Source organism: Schistocerca cancellata, chromosome 3, assembly GCF_023864275.1.
Source record: "Schistocerca cancellata isolate TAMUIC-IGC-003103 chromosome 3, iqSchCanc2.1, whole genome shotgun sequence".
NCBI classification, from domain to species: domain Eukaryota; kingdom Metazoa; phylum Arthropoda; class Insecta; order Orthoptera; family Acrididae; genus Schistocerca; species Schistocerca cancellata.
In genome coordinates, this window is record NC_064628.1 from 851,529,138 (window position 1) to 851,550,058 (window position 20,921).

Sequence of the window (20,921 nt, forward strand, 5' to 3'; positions counted from 1 at the left end):
TACTGTCCTACTGCCGTGACTTCCTCCTCAGCAGATATGCATGCCATTAGTCTGCCATGCTTGGCCACCCTTCCTATGCCTCCTCCTTTGATGATTCCTTTGATCGTCAGTATGGGGCTCGTCCCTCGTCCCTGTTACTTCCAGGCATCAACTTTCGCCACTTACTATGGCGGCTTAACTTCACACTATGTGCAACTTTCCCCATGGGTGTGAACCCTTCACCACCTTGGCTTTGTGATGTGGCCCATGTTAACCTTGGCCTTCATTCGCTTCCTAAGAACATTACTCCAGCCTCGGTCTATTTCCTCCAGTTTCATGACCTTCACATGGAACTTAGCGATAGTACCTTTGTATTCACTGATGGCTCTCGGACTGATCGTGGGGTCAGGTGTGCATTTGTCATTGGCACCCGTGTCTTTCGATATTGGCTTCCGGCCCACTCTGAGTGTTCACAGCAGAATTTTTCGCCTTTTATCAGGCCACAGAGTACATCCAGTGACACAGCCGTCCCAGTTGTGTCCTCTGCTCAGACTCACTCAGCACCTTCCAAAGTCTCTGTACACTGCTCATCCCTTAGTGAAGCAGGTCCAGGAAACCTGCCACTAGCTCACTCTTGGTGGAGCCGATGTCCTGTTTCTGTGGGTCCCTGGTCATGTAGGTCTGCCAGGAAATGAGGGTGCTAACGCTGTTGCCAAGGCTGCAGTCCTCTTACCTCAGCCCACGAGTACCTCTATTCCCTCCGATGAATGACCTCCTATCGGCCCTATTTGTTATTTTAACTCGGCTGCGTATTGGGCATTACCTTTTTAGCCATCGTCATGAGTTCAATGGCACTGCCCCACCACTTTGTATGCATTGCGCCTAAATTTTAACTGTCCACCACTACCTGCTGGAATGCCCTTTTTTTTTAATAATTTACATTCCATCTTGGGTTTGCCATCTGATTTATCAGCTGTTTCAGCAGATGACGCATGGGCTGTCACCCACGTTTTCCTTTTTATTCACCGAAGCAATATGGTGAAGGCCCTTTAATTTTTAGTTTTGGATATCCATTTTGGTATAGTGTCTTTTTTAGCCCTTTTCCATGTGCCTTGTTTAGATGTCTCCTATTCTTTCCATTGGGACTGGCATATAGTCATTTCCCTTGTCTCTGTGTTTGTGCTCTGTAGTTTCGACTTGGGTGCATATGACCTTAGTTGTTTTTTGCACCCTAAAACAAAACAAACAACAAACAAGGACAACATTTGGGTGGGATTATCTGAAACATAGATTCGTTACCACAAGGAACCAATATAACTGAAACATAGGTATGGCCTTTGTGCACTTGTTATGTGCTATAGCTATTGATTCGATTATTACAAAAACACAACCAACTTGAAGTCATAGCACTGTTCAAAAGTTGACATGAGAATAAACATAATTTGGCTTTCAGATGTAACCAGGGTGCAGGAACAGTATAAGTAGTGCAAAAATTCTCATTACTTTCTGGAAGACTCATTAGAGGAAAACAACCGACACATAGCTTAGCTCTGCAGACCAGCAAGAATTTACATGGTATGGCAGGATACCAGAATAAGAATAACTGACAAGACTCCCACAATAGTTTGCCACAATGTGTCAATTCATTGCAGGCTCCACAAGAATCTGCTCCACAGAATTGCAAAATAGCACACAGACTCCTGATCTGCTCTTCAGTCTGCCTGTAGCAATGATGGCAAACCAGAGCAAGCCACTATACAAGCAACAGCCACCTTAGATACACCACAGCTGACTGTCCCGGCATCTGTCATCACAGACCGCATTGCTCGCAGCACCTCACAGGGAGCCACCACACAACCCACAGTGCTACTCTCCATGCCAAAACCACAGCAAAGCACATGAGCCCAAATAGCTTCCAGCTCACTGCACAAGAAACCCTCTGACAGGAAAATTTTGAGAGAACAATCCAGTTATCCACAAACTTATAAGGCACTGCAAAACTATCACAAAAAATTTGTTAAAAGCAAGTCAGACCACTCAAGTGTAGTGAAAGAAGAGATTGCAAGGGAAAGAAACACAACCAGATAAAAAACTTTGTGCAGCTGATAAAGGAGTGAGTCAACAGATTTGGCAGGTAGCTGAGCAGAGAATATGAGAGAGAATTACCGCTGCAGACTGAACTACTGCTTACCCACATAAGAAAAAATATTAATAGTGTGAGAAGTGTCAGGAATGTTGTAGCAGGACGTAGTTCTTATACTTTTTAACTTCAAACAGATGGGACAGAAGTATGCCTGTAGCCTGCCAAGCACCCTATGATTTGTGACTGAGGGTACTTTATGAACCAGGTCGCTACCTCTCCCCATCTCCTTCGTTCCTGTCCCTTTTTGTGTAAATGATGTGTGGGAAGAAGAGCAGTCAGTCAGCTTCCACAAGAGCTACAGTTTCTCTAATTTTTACATTCACAATAATGTAGAGAAAAGTAATGGGTTTCATTACTCTTCTCAGAATGTACTGTATTCCAATTTTGACAGTAAACCCTTCTTTGACCCACGGCATCTATCTGGCATATGCCATTAGAAAATGATGACCATTTCTACGATTTTCTTGGGTTTTGTAAGCTAACCTGTGACAAAAAGTAACGTTCTTCTTAGGTTCTTTTCTGTCTCTTCTGCTGATCCCAAACTGATGAGCTATTCTCAAGAATTGATTGAACAAGCTCTTACAAGCTACAGCCTGTATGTGTGAGTTATATTTCTTTAGGATTCTCCCTTTCAATCCCATTCAGCCATCTGCCTTTTCTGTATGTAGCTGTACATAGTCGTTCAAGTTGAAATCACTCCATGTCTGTACTCTTATATATTGTTGTTACTGTTTTCACTGACTGGTCATCAACTATGTGATAAAAAACTAATGACTCGTTCCACCTCCAACCTTTACTTGTTTATGTGGAGAATCAACTGCCCGTACCTAAATCAGCCATCGATCCCCTGCAGGTATTCCTGTGCTTCACTATAATTTTTTTGTGTTGTGATTCCAAGAACAGCTTTATTCATCAGCTCAGAATCCATGTTGTTTCCAAAAGATAATTTTTTGGTTTCCAGGAAGATATTAATGCACTAGCACAAAACATATTCCATAATTATAGAACAAAATGACCTTAGTTTTATACGTTTATATTATCATCATCTATCAAACAATCATTCTTGGAAATAAAGACAACATGCACTTTCTCCATACACTTGGATTGCTGCAGGGCATCAATGATATGCAGTAAAGTTCCGCTACAAGATAACAAATTTATTTCATTAATTCATTTTTACTCTGCTGGTATCCTGTCTGGGCCAATCATCTTCCTGCAGTAGAGCAATTTTAGTTGAGTTCGTGTTCCACTATCACTTATCTCAATATCTTTTATTTTGAGTTCTTGCAATGATTGAAAGGACGAACCATAATATGATCTTCCTCAGTGAAACAGAACTGGAAAATGGAATTCAATATTTTGGCTTTCATATTGATGTTTTTACTTACTGTAGATAAAACTAAAACTTCTTTAGATTGCTTAGTAGAATATTATTCATGGGTCTGATCTGTTTACTTACTGCAGATAAAACCAAAGCTTCTTGAGATTGCTCAATAGAATTCTACTTTTGAATCCATTGAACACTTCTCACATTGCTCTGCTTAAGATCATTTTGGCTTCATTCAGCTTATGAATGTCAACAAGGCTTTGAATTTGTTTAAATCTTTGAAGAAGTTATCTGTGCTTTGTAGTAACTTTGTAACACAGCTACTGGACAGTGTTGGCTGTTATCATTTGTGAGAAATAGCTAATAGCTATCAACACATACCTGTGTTAGATTTTTTTATACAATACTTCTGACTTTTTGTTTTCTAGTCCCAGGGATGAATGTTCAATGTTGACTGATTAGTTTCTTGTTGCACTTGTTAGCTTAATTTAACACATGCACTCATTGAAGCTATATGTTCTTACATTTCATTAAACACATGCAATCACTGATGCTATATGAGTCGTACAGACTCAGAAATCCACCTCTTGTATTAAATGAATTGTAAGGAGGGTCTGTTTTTCACCAGGAAAGCTAAAACTGCATACTCAGAAATCATTTCGTACTGCCCAAGGTAATTTTCAGATAAGACATTTAATACAATATCACACAATGCCAGTCATTCAAATCAATGGAGTTTCCACATCTCTAGCTGGTAAACTGAAATCTCTCCTGATTACCATAGCATAATTCTAAAATTTATGTTTCCTGTTGGATTCTGCTACTGCAGCTCCTTAAAGGCTGATCTTAAAAACTTTGTTTGATGTGCCTTTGCTGTCTATCTTTGTCCGAATTCTTGCAATCACTAGTAACCTTAATGCTACTTATGACAATAAATATGCCTCAGTGTTCAACCTGTCCATGCAATGTATATTTCAGATGGGTTGTAAAATTTGGTTGCTAGTCACTTTTGGTTTCAACCAGCATTCTGTTTGCAGTACAGCATATGCATCATTGGTGTTAATATGCAAGACTAATTCTAAGATCCTACCAGGTACACTCCAACAACATAGTATTAATGTTTACTCTTCCTGACCTGTCATGATGAACACTGCTGTATGCAAAGTATATGGCCAATCTATTCTTCTCTCCAAGTATGGGCTATAACTGGAACTCTCTTACCAAAGTAGCAACTTTCTGTTCATAGTACATGCCCGGTCTGCTGAAATGATCTCTGCAACCAATCATGAAAGACAAAAAATTCACACCAAGATTATTTTGTAATTGAAAGGCCTGTGATTTGCTGTGGGAACAGTGCTTTCAAATTAAAAGCTATTCTTCAACCCAGTGCAAAGGCTAACTGTCTAAAGGAACTGAACGGAGGCATTAAACATCATTCGTACTGGCATAAGCAAAAATTTGTAACGAACTTACTATCAATAAAGGCTTTGATAAAATCTGCAGAAATTTTTTAATGGTTGTATAATCTGTAGGATATCCTTCTGAAGTATAAAAGAGTACATAAATAATATATTCTAATAAATTATGGGAATGCATCCAGATGACGTATTCAAAAAGCACCCTTATTTCGACAGGTGCACACGCTGTCATTTTCAAGGCACAGATGCAATAAAAGGGTGCTATACGAGGAAATTTAAAACCTCGGTATGCAGAAAATTTGCCAAAAGATCTCTCTCTCTCTCTCTCTCTCTCTCTCTCTCTCTCTCTCTCTCTCTCTGAGAGAGAGAGAGAGAGAGAGAGACCATTGGGTGAGGTAGCATTAACTCTGTCCCCCTGTTCTTTGACTAAGGATGGAGGAGGATTCCATGCACAATTTAAGCAAAAACCTTCATCTCTGTTTATAAGGTCACTTGCTAATTTAACCTCAATGCCTCCTTAATAATGCTATTCCAGTAGCTGGATGTGCATGCCAGATTCTCTGTGTTGCTTTGTTCCATAAGTTGACTGGTGCCAAGGTAATGCCTTCAATAGCAGATTTGCTCAGTTATTGTGATGCTTTTGCTCAATACAGTGGTTCTAGACAATCCTCATGGACTAACCAATAAATCATATGCTGCACCTGCAAGGAATACAACAGATATCTGCCTTACACAAGCCAAGATCATCCTTTACAGATCCTAAGAGGGCCCTAATCTTAGCTGGTGGTTGAAAAAAATATTTAACATCAGATTTCCATAGAAAACAACCAGTCCTATTGAAAATGCTTTCTGTGTAATGCAAAAATGCCATAGACTTTAGTGCCACCATGTTATTATCATCACTCACCCAATTCACAGTTGGTCGGTAGTGCAATGTGCATCTGCTGTGTCTTTCACTGTAATTATTGTGATGAAAGGTGACTTCAAGGTGGCCTACTTCAGTTGACACACTCTTCGGATCTGAAATGATGTGGGCCCTGTGAACGAAGGTATGAAGTAACCCTTCACGCTGAGTCAGAGGGTGGCAAATACCTGCCTGTAGATACAAATCATTGTGCATTGTTGTCCTGTAAATGACAAGTTCCCACATCCCATCAATATTCCTCCTGACCAGTACATCAAGAAAGGGAAGACAGCCATCATGAAGCTAATGTTCAGGTTGATTGAATTCAGATGTTCTGAAAAGCCATTTAAATTCTCATCTCCATGAGACCAGACAATGAAAGCATCATCTACATATCTGGGGAAAAAAAAAAGGACACGTTTCAATACCACCAACTCTAGAACACATTCTTGGAAATCTTACATAAAGAAATTGATGATAATAAATGACAACAGGCTCCCCATGGAAATTCCATCTCTCATTTCATAGTACTGGTCACTGAATAAAAAGTAAGTGGGAGTCAACACGTGTCAAAATAAGTTCATTAATTCATCACCTGGCTGCATTCACAGAACTTATTTGAATATTTTACACACCAGGAGAAACTCAAGTTTTATGGAAATAATATATGTTGCTCTCCAGAGATGGGGGTTAGCCCTGAATGAAACTACTTTCCAATAATTAAATTCTTCAGTTGACAAACTTGTTGTTGATTTCAGAGGTTTATGATTATTATTATAAGATGCTGACAAAATATAGGACTCATACTTCATTTTCCACTTATTGCATGAATTGTCAGTTGTTTGCCCATTACATTTGCTTTAAACAAAAGTAATACATGTAGTTAGGCTTGGAGAGACACTACTTTAATATTTTAAACAGCTGTCGCAGTCTTTCTACATATCTGCTCTGTATTGAATGTAAAATGTGTTTCAGCAGACCAAGATCTGCTCTAAAATTGTTTCAGAATGTTTATCATCTTGATTATATTTTCCTCACATTATAGTCAATTGCATTCCTCAACTTTATTTTACCTTTGGGAAATATGCAATAATAATTGCCTTTAGTATTCATGTTTGTGATGGTATATTTCACTAACAACAAAAAGCCATGTGCAGCTAAAGATGAGAGTGTGACACAGTAACAAACATCTCTCAGAGGAAAAAAATCATTTGGTAGTTTTGCAAAAGTTTACAGGAAAATGGAAGAAATAAAGTTGCTTAATAGTTATAAAAAGAAGAAAGAACCTCAAAAACCATTATTTAGAGACAAAGTTTTCGGAAACCTGCTGGAGAATGGTGGGCATTTTCCTTTCCCAGGCTTACATTACTTTTTACAATCACAATTAAGAAAAATAATGATTGTGTTTAACCTTTACAGTCGTCTTAGATTCAGTCATTTCTGTCAGTAAATAATGTATCTTTTATCTGTAAGTATTTGTATACAAATATTTCTTTCTCTTGAACATAATGTTCAAAATAATCCTAATATTCTCTTATTGTCTCATTTTAGCTGAACCAACAAAAAGGGTGAAATTGAGTTCAATTCCCATAAGCAAAAATTGGATGTTTGGGAAGGATGACATTGATGAGTTGCTGTTTATGTTGGAAGTAAGTACAAACATTTTATTGATAATGTAAAGGAAATGATCTTCTTTTTGTATGTAAAACAGTGAAAATGAAAAATGAACAACTCTAAATATGTAACAGGATCATGATATTTGCATGGGTCACTGATGCAGGACAGCAAAGGCAATGATTCAAAATGTATTGTCAGGTTAAAAACCATTAACTGAGCATGAAAATCCTAAATTAATAATTATGGCATTTGACTTGTTGGATGTCAGTGGCAGTGCTAAGGTGGATACAGCGGTCCCCTCAGATCACCGAAGTTAAGCACTGTTGGGCATGGCCCGAACTTGGATGGGTGATCGTCCTTATATGCCACGTGCTGTTGACAATTTTCTCTTTGACTTTGTGGCTTGATCACCCATCTTTTCACCAATGTCCTGGATTATGTTCCAAACCTCTCCACAGTGTTTCATGAAATGAGGGCATGTGACACTGTTGATGGTGATCCCTCTGTCAGATGGGGACATTAAGCACACTTGTCCCCTTAATGCTTTTCTAGACAATTAGGCATGTGTCAGCACTGCTTTTCACCCTCTTTCTTCTCTCATCATCTGCAGCTCAAATGTGACACTGCACTACACTACACTACACTACACACACACACACACACACACACACACACACACACACACACACATGTATTACAGTCACCTACACTTAACAAATACACTTACACACACAGCTCTCAGCTCTCATACTTCATGATGTGCCCTTCAGTGTCTCCCAACCGTTCATGCCATGGGACTTTACTTGCTGGCTTAGTGGTCTGTTGTTTTGAACATCACACTAGCTTACTAAATGTTACAGACCTGTTAGAATGCTGTCAATGACTGTGAAGCAAGCAATGACCTGAAGAATGGATTGTGGGCCTTTGGGAGACTAGATAGTTCTTTTGAACAGCTACCCAACAAGTCAGACATGAGTTAGGTGTCTGTGTTCGTGCTAATAATCCAAGGACGGTACAGATTCTCATTGCCCTCATTTTGGATGGCAGTGTGCCTGGACTGTCAGAAAAAACTAGCTGTCATTAGTGATTGCACAATGGCTACAGCGAAAATTAGTATAAGTGTTCTACCAAGAGTATCAGCTAGACCTATCTGGGACTGTTCGGTAGAAGCTAGACTATGAGCAACAGTTCTACCTGTAAAGCTTCCTCTCACTCATCATTACCTGGCTGCCCACTTACTATGGTCTAGCAAAAGTCGCAGCTGCATGGATAAATTCCACATAGTTGGTTTTCGGGGATAAGAAAAATTCTGCCTTATGATTAGCAATGAGCAGTTGTGATTGCAGTGTATAAACTGTAACATACAGAAATAACAGCAGGCATCATGGTAGGGACTGAGGGGGGAATCCTCTACAGTGACTATACCACTGATCCCAGAATGAGATTTTCACACTGCAGCAGAGTGTGCGCTGATATGAAACTTCCTGGCAAATTAAAACTGTGTGCCGGACTGAGACATGAACTCGGGACCTTTGCCTTTTTTTTTTATACCACTGATGTTTGCTGATGGAAGACTGAAGACTGTTGTAACGGCGACTGGAACGGTCGCGGGGTTGAAGTGACGGAAAGCGTGGCGGGACCTGCGGAGTGGCCCGCGAACAACAAAACAACAGGAGAGGACGGACACGACCAACGAAGGACAGCCGAACAACAAGAAGATCAAAACAACAGAGTCACAAGAAAACCTAACAACCACGTCCACTCGTACACAGAACAAGAAAGTAAATAAGCTGTCTAAGGCGAGGCAATGTGTCCAGAGACATACACAAGGTTAGACTGGCTGGCTGAGCGAGAGGCAGGCACTTAAGTACTCTATCGGGGCGCCGCTATAGGCCGCTGCAACCACGTAGTCCACTGTGGCGCCCGCAAACTAAATGCGGGCCAGGAGGCACGTGCTGCTACAGCTTACGGCGCGATGTTGTGGAGACCTCTAGGGGTCTTCGACGTCCATGATGCCTGACAGGGATTCAAATTCCGTGGTGCATGATACCAGATCCCTCCTCCCTGAAACTTGCGCGTAGGGGCGGAAATGCCCTGGACGGTGCCGAGGTGGGCGGCAGTGGGAAGAGGAGCCAGGCTCATCAACCGCTATTGTTGTGGAGGAAGGGACACCCGAGGCATCCGTGACAGCCGATCCAGAGACCAGGGCGGGGGATGGAGCTGCCCATCCACCCGGAGGTAGAGAGAGCCGGCGGCAGGCCCACGGGGAGATGGCAAGGGGGGGCTACAGATATGTTTGACACCGTTGGCCTGACAGAAGTCATGGAAGGAGGCCGCCATGAATTGGGGACCATTATCGGAGATCAACGTGTGTGGCAGGCCCTCAGTTGCAAGAACCTGGACTAGGGCCATGAGTGTAGCCTCTGTGGTGGTGGATGCCATGCGGACAACATATGGGTATTTGGAGTAGGCATCAATGATGAGTAACCACATAGCCCCAAAAAGGGGCCCGCAAAATCGATATGGATGTGATCCCAAGGACGGCGAGGCACAGGCCAGGGTGCAAATGACTGGGGGGGGGGGGGGGGTCCTTGCCTGGTGATGCTCACAGACAGTGTACCCACGGACCAGGCGCTCAATATCGCCATCAATGCTGGGCCAATACACATGGCGGCGAGCCAAAACTTTCATACAGGACAGTAACAAACCGAGCACCCAAAGCCGCAATTCCGGAGGGGTGACCATCTGATGGGCATCCGACTCTGTGGCCAACAGAAGGACATCACCAATCATGGAGAACCTGTGGGACAGGTTGCGCCAGGGGCTGAAATCGGACTGCATCCAACAAGTAACATAGAACGGCCACCCGTGGACCACGTAGATGAGAAACTGCTGCAAGACAGGGTCACGGCGGGTTGCCGCAGCAATGTGAGCAGCCATAAGAGGCAGACCATCCAGCGCATCCCGGTGGGCGGAATCAATGTGAAAGCAGAGGACCTCCTGTTGGTCAAAGGCAGGATCGGGGCCTGCTGGGAGACGTGACTAAGCGTCCACATTAGAGCATGGGGGGCGGTGGGCTTATACCGGATGGTGTAAGTGTAATTACGTAAAAACAATGCCCCGCACTGGAGACGTTGAGCCGTCCGCTCTGGAAGGTGAGAGTGGGGTCCGAAAAGTGTAACCAAGGGTTTATGGTCCGTCAGGAGGATAATCCTTGCCCCAAAGAGATAGGTGTGAAATTTCTGGACAGCGAACACAATTGCCAGAGCCTCCTTTTGATTCTGGGAGTAGTTCCATTGTGCTGGGGTCAACATCTTAGAGGCATAAGCGATGGGCTGTTTGGAACCATCGGCATCCCAGTGCGCAAGGGCCCCAGTGCTCAAGGACGTCCCCAATGCCTGACGTGTCAGCCGCCACAACCAAGGGGTAGTCTGGAGAAAAGGGAGTAAGGCAAGCAGCGGACTTCAGCATCACCTTTAAACTGAGAAAAGCCTGGTCACAAGCATGAGTCCAATCAAAAGGTACCCCTTTGCGCTGCAAGTGATTGAGGGGTTGAGCAACGGAGGTAGCCTGGGGCAAGAACTTTAAGTAATAAGTAACCTTGCCCAAGAGCACCTGGAGTTCAGATAAGTCCTTGGGACAAGGAAGGGCCTCAATGGCTGCGACATTACGGCCCGAAGGGTGAATGCCATCTTTGCTAAGCCAGTGGCCTAAGTATTCCACTTCCGGTTGAAAAAAACAACACTTGTCCAGCCGACAGCGTAAACCAGCAGACTGCAGAGCATGAAATAAGGCGCTGAGGTTTTGCAAATGTTCCTTGTGGGAACAAATAGTGACCAGGATGTCATCCAGATAATTCACACAGGCAGGGATAGGCTGTGTAAGCTGCTCCAGGAATTGCTGGAAAATGGCCGGCGCTGAAGAGACACCAAAGGGAAGGCGCTTGTACTTATACAATCAGAAAAGCATGTTGATAACCATGATGTTCTTAGATTCGGCATCCAAGAGCAACTGGTGGTATGCCTCAGCCAGATCGAACTTGGAAAAATACTCTCCCCCGGCAAGCTTGGCAAGAAGGTCTTCCTGTTGGAGAATGGGGTAAGTTTCAATGAGGGACTGAGCAGTGACTGTAGTGCCGAAGTCCCCACACAGCCGAAGGGACCTATTGGGTTTCCGTATGACCACCAGTGGCGTCACCCATGCACTGTAAGATACAGGCTCCAGCACGCCAGCAGCCTGGAGCCGATCAAGTTCCTGCTTGCCTGCTGACCGTAAGGCCACTGGAAGGGGCCGGGCCCAGAAAAAGTGAGGCTGTGCATCCGACCATAGGGTGATGTGCCGCATCCGGCCTAGGGTGATGTGCGCCTGAAAGCCGGAAGCACATCTGAGATCTGGTGCAAACAACGACGCAAAAGCAGAGCACAGATCATCCAAGTCCTGAAAGGGAACAGCCGTGGAAACAACCTTAACTTTGTTGGAAATTGAAATGCCAAACAGTTGAAACGCATCCAGGCCAAAAATATTCGAAGCCGATGGATGGTCGATGACAAAGAGGGTAGGGATCCGGGGAACACGCTTGTACATCACTTGGACGATGAACTGCCCATGAAAGGGAATGGAACCGTCTCCGTAGGCGACCAAACGGTGAGAGGGAGGTGACAATGCAGGAGAGCCCAGCCAGGTATATGTCGCCGTATTAATCATGGAGATGGTGGCCCCAGTGTCGACTTGAAAACTGACATCCTCAGTGAAAATGCAGAGCATGAGGAAAAGCTTCTGTGCTGGCGGGTCATCCTGTGGAACGACCGATTGCAGAGCATGGACTGTATCTTGAGGCCCAGGAGGGGCAGGACTGGAGCGAGTCGAGCGACTACGACAAACCGTTCGGATGTGGCCCTCCTTGTTACACAGCGTGCACATTTTCCAGCGGTGGGGTCAATCAGCCCGCGAATGGGCAGTAAAGCACTGTGGGCAAGATGAAAGTGGGCCATCAACCGGTGATGAGGGGCGACCAAAGGTGCCGATGCCATAGAGACGTCGGACAACGAGGAGTCCTGATGGCACTGGCCTTTGTCGGCTGGGCCACGTCAACGTTGCGAGAGCAGAACCAGCCATGACGTCGCGATCGCCGCCACCTGCGGTCGCGCCATAAGACACTGGTTAGCCGCTTTAGCAATTTCAAAGGAGTGGGCAGGCAATGCAGAGAACCTCTTCCAAGGAGGGGTTGTCGAGTTTCAATGCCGCAGTACAGACCTCAGGATCGAGAGCCAGCTGAACCACCACATCCTGGAGAGTCCGCATACGAAGTCTCACACTGCTGATTGGTACACGTAAAATCGCATCGATGGCTGAGACCCTGCAAGTCCGTGACCCAGGAACGATACGATTAACCAGGCAGTTTATGGTACATCTACATCTACATTTATACTCCACAAGCCACCCAACGGTGTGTTGCGGAGGGCACTTTACATGCCACTCTCATTACCTCCCTTTCCGGTTCTAGTCGCGTGTGGTTCGTGGGAAGAACGACTGCCGGAAAGCCTCTGTGTGCACTCGAATCTCTCTAATTTTACATTCGTGATCTCCTCGGGAGGTATAAGCAGGGGGAAGCAATATATTCGATACCTCATCCAGAAACGCACCCTCTCGAAACCTGGACAGCAAGCTACACCACGATGCAGAGCGCCTCTCTTGCAGAGTCTGCCACTTGAGTTTGCTAAACATCTCCGTAACGCTATCACACTTGCCAAATAACCCTTTGACGAAACGCGCCACTCTTCTTTGGATCTTCTCTCTCTCTTCCATCAACCCGACCTGGTACGGATCCCACACTGATGAGCAATACTCAAGTATAGGTCGAACGAGTGTTTTGTAAGCCACCTCCTTTGTTCATGGACTACATTTTCTAAGTACTCTCCCAATGAACTCATCTTGGTACCCGCCTTACCAAAAATTAATTTTATATGATCATTCTACTTCAAATCGTTCCACACGCATACTCCCTGATATTTTATAGAAGGAACTGCTACCAGTGTTTGTTCCGCTGTCATATAATCATACAATAAAGGATCCTTCTTTCTATGTATTCGCAATACATTACATTTGTCTGTGGTAAGGGTCAGTTGCCACTCCCTGCACCAAGTGCCTATCCGCTGCAGATCTTCCTGCATTTCGATACAATTTTCTAATGCTGCAACTTCTCTGTATACTACAGCATCATCCGTGAAAAGCTGCATGGAACTTCCGACACTATCTACTAGGTCATTTATATATATTGTCCAAAGCAATGGTCCCATAACACTTCCCTGTGGCATGCCAGAGGTTACTTTAATGTCTGTAGACATCTCTCCATTGAGAACATGCCGTGTTCTGTTTGCTAAAAACTCTTCAATCCAGCCACACAGCTGGTCTGATATTCTGTATGCTCTTACTTTGTTTATCAGGCGACAGTGCGGAACTGTATCGAACGCCTTCCGGAAGTCAAGGAAAATAGCATCTACCTGGGAGCCTGTATCTAATATTTTCTGGGTCTCATGAACAAATAAAGTGAGTTGGGTCTCACAGGATCGCTGTTTCCGGAATCCATGTTGATTCCTACAGAGTAGATTCTGGGTTTCCAGAAACGACATGATACGTAAGCAAAAAAAATGTTCTAAAATTCTACAACAGACTGATGTCAGAGATATAGGTCTATAGTTTTGCGCATCTGCTCGACGACCCTTCTTGAAGACTGGAACTACCTGTGCTCTTTTCCAATCATTTGGAACCTTCCGTTCCTCTAGAGACTTGTGGCACACGGCTGTTAGAATGGGGGCAAGTTCTTTCGCGTACTCTGTGTGGAATCGAATTGGTATCCCGTCAGGTTCAGTGGACTTTCCTCTGTTGAGTGATTCCTGTTGCTTTTCTATTCCTTCGACACTTATTTCGATGTCAGCCATTTTTTCGTTTGTGTGAGGATTTAGAGAAGGAACTGCAGTGCGGTCTTCCTCTGTGAAACAGCTTTGGAAAAAGTTGTTTAGTGTTTCAGCTTTACACGTGTCATCCTCTGTTTCAATGCCATCATCATCCCTTTCAATGCCATCATCATCCCGGAGTGTCTGGATATGCTGTTTCGAGCCACTTACTGATTTAACGTAAGACCAGAACTTCCTAGGATTTTCTGTCAAGTCGGTACATAGAATTTTACTTTCGAATTCACTGAACGCTTAACGCATAGGCCTCCTTACGCTAACTTTGACATTGTTTAGCTTCTGTTTGTCTGAGAGGTTCTGGCTGCGTTTAAACTTGCAGTGAAGCTCTCTTTGCTTTCGCAGTAGTTTCCTAACTTTGTTGTTTAACCACGGTGGGTTTTTCCCGTCTCTCACAGTTTTACTCGGCACATACCTGTCTAAAACGCATTTTACGATTGCCTTGAACTTTTTCCATAAACATTCAACATTGTCAGTGTCGGAACAGAAATTTTTGTTTCGATCTGTTAGGTAGTCTGAAATCTGCCTTCTATTACGCTTGCTGAACAGGTAAACCTTCCTCCCTTTTTTTATATTCCTATTTACTTCCATATTCAGGAATGCTGCAACGGCCTTATGATGACTGATTCCCTGTTCTGCGCTCACAGAGTCGAAAAGTTCGGGTCTGTTTGTTATCAGTAGGTCCAAGATGTTATCTCCGCAAGTCGGTTCTCTGTTTAATTGCTTGAGGTAATTTTCGGATGGTGCACTCAGTATAATGTCACTCAATGCTCTGTCCCTACCACTGGTGGAACTCCAGCGGAGAGGTGGCCACATGGTAGCATTGGGAATAATAGTTTGTCAGCAAAAGGCAGATCTCCTGGAAAGTGAGAGCCACAGGATCGGACAACGGTGCCAACTTGCGGAGAAGAAAGAACGTGTCCGGGGAGGCCCAATACAAAAACAATGACTGCTGCAAGGAGTCGTCCGTGACTTGAAAATCCGTGAAATGTTGTTTCATCCGATGTAAGTAGGTTTCCCAGTCCTCTTTAGTGTCATTAAAGGGTGGAAACGATGGCAGACGTGGGAAAGTATCGGACACCCGAGGACTCTGAAACTGTTGTGGTAACGCGTCCCAGGCATCAACTTTGTTAGCAACTTCAGCGACTTTTGTAAGATGTCTAACTGAAGCTGCTGATTCTGCTGCTGCTGCGTGAGTTTCTGCTGTTGCTCCAGCAGACAGACCAACTTCACCTCCATACCAACAACGACCACTGTTTACCTCGTCGCCAAAATGTTGTAACGGCAACCGGAATGGTCGCGGGGTTGAAGTGACGGAAAGTGCGGCGGGACCCGCAGAGTGGTCCGCGAACAACAACACAATGGGAGAGGACGGACACAACCAACGAAGGACAGAACAAACAACAACAAGATCGAAACAACAGAGGCACAAGAAAACCTAACAACCACGTCCACTCGTACACAGAACAAGAAAGTAAATAAGCTGTCTAAGGTGAGGCGATGTGTCCAGAGACGTACGAAAGGTTAGACTGGCTGGCCGTGCGAGAGGCAGGTGCTTAAGTACTCTATTGGGAGTGCTGCTATTGGCTGCTGGAACCACGTGTTCCACTGTGGCGCCCTCACACTAAATGCGGGCCAGGAGGCACACGTCCTTGACGTCTGGCGGGGATTCAAATTCCGCGGCGCGCAGTACCAGAAAGACTATAGTGTATGCTGAGAGCATTACCAGGCTCATTCCAATGTCATTCCCATAGTGTCAGAAAGACGTTCTCTCACAATGGGACAGGGAGCACACAAACACTTCTCATTTCATACCCAGTCAACTTTCCAAGATGTTACCCTCAAGTCATCTTGTTCACCAGACCAGTTCATTATTGAGTTCACTGTGGGACATGATGAGACAGTGTCTGGTTTAATCTGCATTGATAATGGTGTCCCCTGACTATTTCATTCATTCATTCATACGTCATGTTATATAAATCTTATTTTGAAGGACAGCCTTGAGAGATATGGAAAAAATCAAATTGTGTTTCATTTGATGGAAGCAGCCACTGTAGATTATTGCTGTAAACTATACTGGCAACAAATGGAAGTATAGGAGAACATTTCTGAAGGTGCATGTGACACATCTTTGCATTATTCCATTACTGTTTAGCATACTGAAATTGTTCATCAAGAGAATTCGTCCATAGCTGTATGATCCTGTTATTTTTACCATATTCTGTAATCTGCATATTTTAATAATAAAACTTAATTCTCTCAACATGTTCATCTTTCATTTTCCAGTAGTATGTTTAGCCAGCAGTTTTTATGACACTACACTACACTGTGTTTTTAGTTAGTTATGCTTTCTGTGTTTTTCATTACTTTCCAGTTGTCTTCATTAAGTTAATGTGATACTTATTCCCTTGTCTTTATGAAATTTTTAGTTGCTATTTTTACATATTCCACATTTGTTAAGTTCCTCTATAATTTTTAAAGCTGGACTTGCATAAATGAATAAAATATTTATAACAATAATGTAAATTCCTGGGTGGAGCAAAATGTAAAATAATAGAAAGGCAACCACTTGTGTACAGTGGATAGATGCATGAAGCACAGTAATACATAATGGAATACAGCAGTCACACTAGCTTTCTAGCACAAGTTCTTTTTTCAGCAGTGCCTCCCCCCACTTCCCCCTCCCCTTGCCCCGCCCCCCCCCACACACACACATTCTCTCTCTCCCTCTCCCTCCCTCCCTCCCACCCTCCCTCCCTCCCTCCCACCCACCCGTGAGACCACATCAAGACTAATTGTTGATACTTGATTGTTGAAAGCAGTTACTTGAGGTGATGGAGGTGGGGAGGGGTATGTAAGAACACAAGGAGGGATTACCAGAAAAGAGGCACGTCTTTGGACATCTGTCTTTGTGGCTGCACAACAAAACGATAAAAGTACAGACGATACAACAAAAAGAGGTGTAGGAAGAGGACGACAGGTGGGGTGAGGGGGCGGGGGAAGTTGGAAAAGGTGAAGATTACAAGGAAGAAATGGAGGGGAGAGGCATTGAAAGCGATGGAGAGACAGGGGGGGGGGGAGAGGGGATGCTCATGACAAGGGGAGACTGAGAAAGAGTAGTGGGAGAAGGCAGTACATGATTTGAATGGAGAAGCAGTGATATGGACAGAAGAGAGAAGGGAAAAGGCAAGGTGAGGCAGTGGGAACAGATTAGCAGAGGTTTAGGCTTGGTGGATTTTGAGTGTGCAGGACGTGTTAGAGAGACAGTTCCCATTTTTGTAGTTGAGAGAAACTTGTGCTGGAAGGGAGTACACAGATGGCCTGGGCAGTGAAGCAGCTGTTGAAGGCATGTGTGTTGTGCTGCATGTCCAGCAACTGGATGGTAAAGTTTGTGGTTTGCCACAGTTTGACAGTGACCATTTATGCGAGTAGACAGTTGCTTACTTGTTATGTCCACATATAATCTTGTATAGTAATTGCAGCATAGCTGATGTATAACATGCCTGCTTTCACACGTGGCACTGCCTCTTATTGGGTGGGAAGTGCCTGTGGCTGAACTGCAGTAGGAGGTGGTGGGTTGGTGTACGAGACAGTTCTCGCATCTGGACCAACCATAAGGGAATGACCAATGGAGTGCAGTATTGGGAGTAGGATTGGAACAGGGATGGACAAGGATATTCTGTAGGTTTATGGGCAGCCGAACACTGCTTTGGGGCAGTGTTGATAGGATTTTGGGTTGGATATCGCTCATCTCGGTATAGGATATGAGATTGTTGAAGCCCTCGTGGAGGATGTGGTTGAGCTTTTCAAGGCCAAGGTAATACTGGGTGATCAGAAGAGAACTGATTGCTGGCTGTTTAATAGGTTTACTGGTACCAAAGGAGGAGATGCCATGGGAGACTTGTTTGTGGAGAGCTGAATAGAATGTTCTCTGTCAGTAAAGGCAGTTGTTGAACTCTGTTGTAGAAATGTACCGATAGCCTTACCAGAGCAACCTTTACAGAGTTCAACAAAGAGCACTTAAAGGCCTGAAACTGAGAAAGGATCCTGGGCCACCTCTAGAACTTATAAAGTAGATAAATACCCTTCAGGGCCAGTACCTTCTCCCTGAGCCTTCTAAGACCTGAAAAACAATATTATAGTCACCATTTTGTTTAAAGAAAAGTTGATTGCAACATCTGTGACAATTATCATGACATATCTTTTTCTTCCTTCATGGAAAAAATATTGGTTATATTTCTGTTGAACAAGCACATGACAATCTGAGAAGAAATATTTCTTAAATCTTGTTTTTGGTTTTACTCCTCCAGATGTACAATTGACATGATCTTCTATACCAGATTGCTGCAAAAGAATTGTAGAAGAAAAAGAAAAACCTCTGTTGCTAGGGTCCTGTTATCCAGAAGAGGCCTTTGACATCACAACTTCAAGTTCTCAAAGGCCAAAGGATGAAAATAAATTCATCTTGGTATGGTCCCAATTAGTCTGACTTTGTCGTCAGGGTCCATATAGGAGTGATACATAGGGAGCTACAGTATATTTTTTCACTAAAAACTGGTTTCCCAAACTTCATAAGTAAGCTTTTGTGAGATTGTTGGCATGTAAATTTAAGCATCTGCCACTTTAAGTTTTTCAGCATTTCTGTGACTATTGTATTTGGTATAGGTTCCAAACGCCTTATGAGTTTCCAAGGATGTTATGCACAAGTGTTTTGTAAGCAATATCATTTATATACGGACTGCAGGTCTCCAGTGTCATAGTAATGAAGTTTACCACTTGCTTTATCTACCATTGAGTCTGTGTGTTAATTCCATTTAATATTCCTACAAACTGTTACACCCAGATATTTGTATGAGTTGACTGATTCTAATTGAAACATTGATACTGTAGCTGTGGGACAAAGCGTTTCTAAATTTTGTGAAATACATTATTTTCATTTTCTGAAAATTTGAAGCAAGTTGCCAATATCTGCATGACTTTGAAACTTGATCAATATCTGACTGAAAATCTATGCAGCTGTTTTCAGATAGTACTTCACATGTATAACTGCTTCATCAGGAAAAAAATCTGTAGTTAGTATTAACATTGTCTGTTAGATTATTAATATACAACATGAACAGCAAGGATCCCAACACACTTTCCTGGGGCATGCCTGAAATTGCTTCTATATCTATTGATGACTTTCCATCCAAGACAATATGATGCGTCCTCCACGCCAAGAATTCTTCTGTTCACCCACAAATTTCCTTTGATACCCCATGTGATCCTACTTTCTTTAATAAGTGTTTGTGTGGTACTGAGTCAGATGTTTTTTGGAAGTCAAGAAATTAGGCGGACATATACTTTACTGCCTTGATCTGTAGCTTAAAGGATGTTACGTGAGAAAAAAACAAGTTAGATTTTACGTGATCACTTTTTTCCAAACCCATGCTGGTTGACATGGGAACTAGAAATAAGAATAACTTTATATAAAGACTCTACGGCACTTTGATCCAAAGAGGTGCCTGTTGTTCAGGAACACACATTTTCAATATCTTCTGACAAATGTGCTTAGCAGCTTCTAAAATAATGTACAGTGGAAGAGAAGCTTGTAAGACTTGTTGGTGTCAGATTCCTTCTATTCATCAGTGGATTGTCTGCAGAATCAATTCAAGTTTATACTATTAATAATATGAAGTAATGTGAGTGTTATACACTATTTTGATCTGGTGGACAAGGCTGAGGTCCATTTCACTGAGGATATGTGGAAAGAAAATTTACTCTGAGTGCATTAATTCTTATATAAAATATGTGTTCCATATTTTGTTTCCTGATGTTTCACATCCATAAGGACTTCCCCACTTATTATTATTATTATTATTATTATTATTATTATTATTACTATTATCATCATTATATTATTATTAAAATTACTATTGTAATTATTTCATAACAACTGAAGACTGTTGACTGAGATGTATGTTTCTCTCTCAGGGTGCTCCCCATGTAATGTGTCGACCAACTCGTGTACGGGCAATGTTTGCATCACGAGCATGTCGTAAAGCCGTTATGATTGGAACAGATCTTAGTCTGGCAGAAATGCGAAGAATTGTAGATCATATGGGTGAGATGGACAGTCCCTGGGTAAGTTCCTTTGATGCATTTATTTGTGTGTCATCTTTCTTTTTTATCTCAAATAATATTAGTATGTTTCCTTAATGAATACATTACAGCATTGCCGTATAATTTACAGTGAATTAATTTGCTTTTCAGGAAATGTCTCGTATATATGAGGTTTCATAACCTACATATTGGACATTTGTTGTTTGCAAATACTATTACTTCTTACTTTCTTCTGCTTATATTGTGTTATTCTACTGTTTTATTCTTTTCATTAAGGGGGAAAACAATTTTTACTTTTGTATTTATAAAAATTCTACAAGCAGTCTTCATGTACAAAGAGAAACAGAAAATGAACTCCATGAAGCCATAGCTGAAAACAAAATTTGTGCACACAATGGACAGATTACACGTATAGTCACACAAATGGAATGAAGGTCCATACTTCATTCATTCGCGTTGCAGT

General features: G+C 42.9%; 1 protein-coding gene across 1 annotated transcript in view; it reads left to right on the forward strand.

Annotated features, from left to right (window-relative positions):
- LOC126175907 (mismatch repair endonuclease PMS2) overlaps positions 1-20,921 on the forward strand; it is a 163,848-nt gene that overhangs the window by 136,871 nt on the left and 6,056 nt on the right. Inside the window, exons 12-13 of the mRNA XM_049922973.1 lie at positions 7,323-7,420; positions 20,330-20,479. Coding sequence (XP_049778930.1) covers positions 7,323-7,420; positions 20,330-20,479 — 248 coding nt within the window. The remainder of the gene's footprint in view (positions 1-7,322; positions 7,421-20,329; positions 20,480-20,921) is intronic.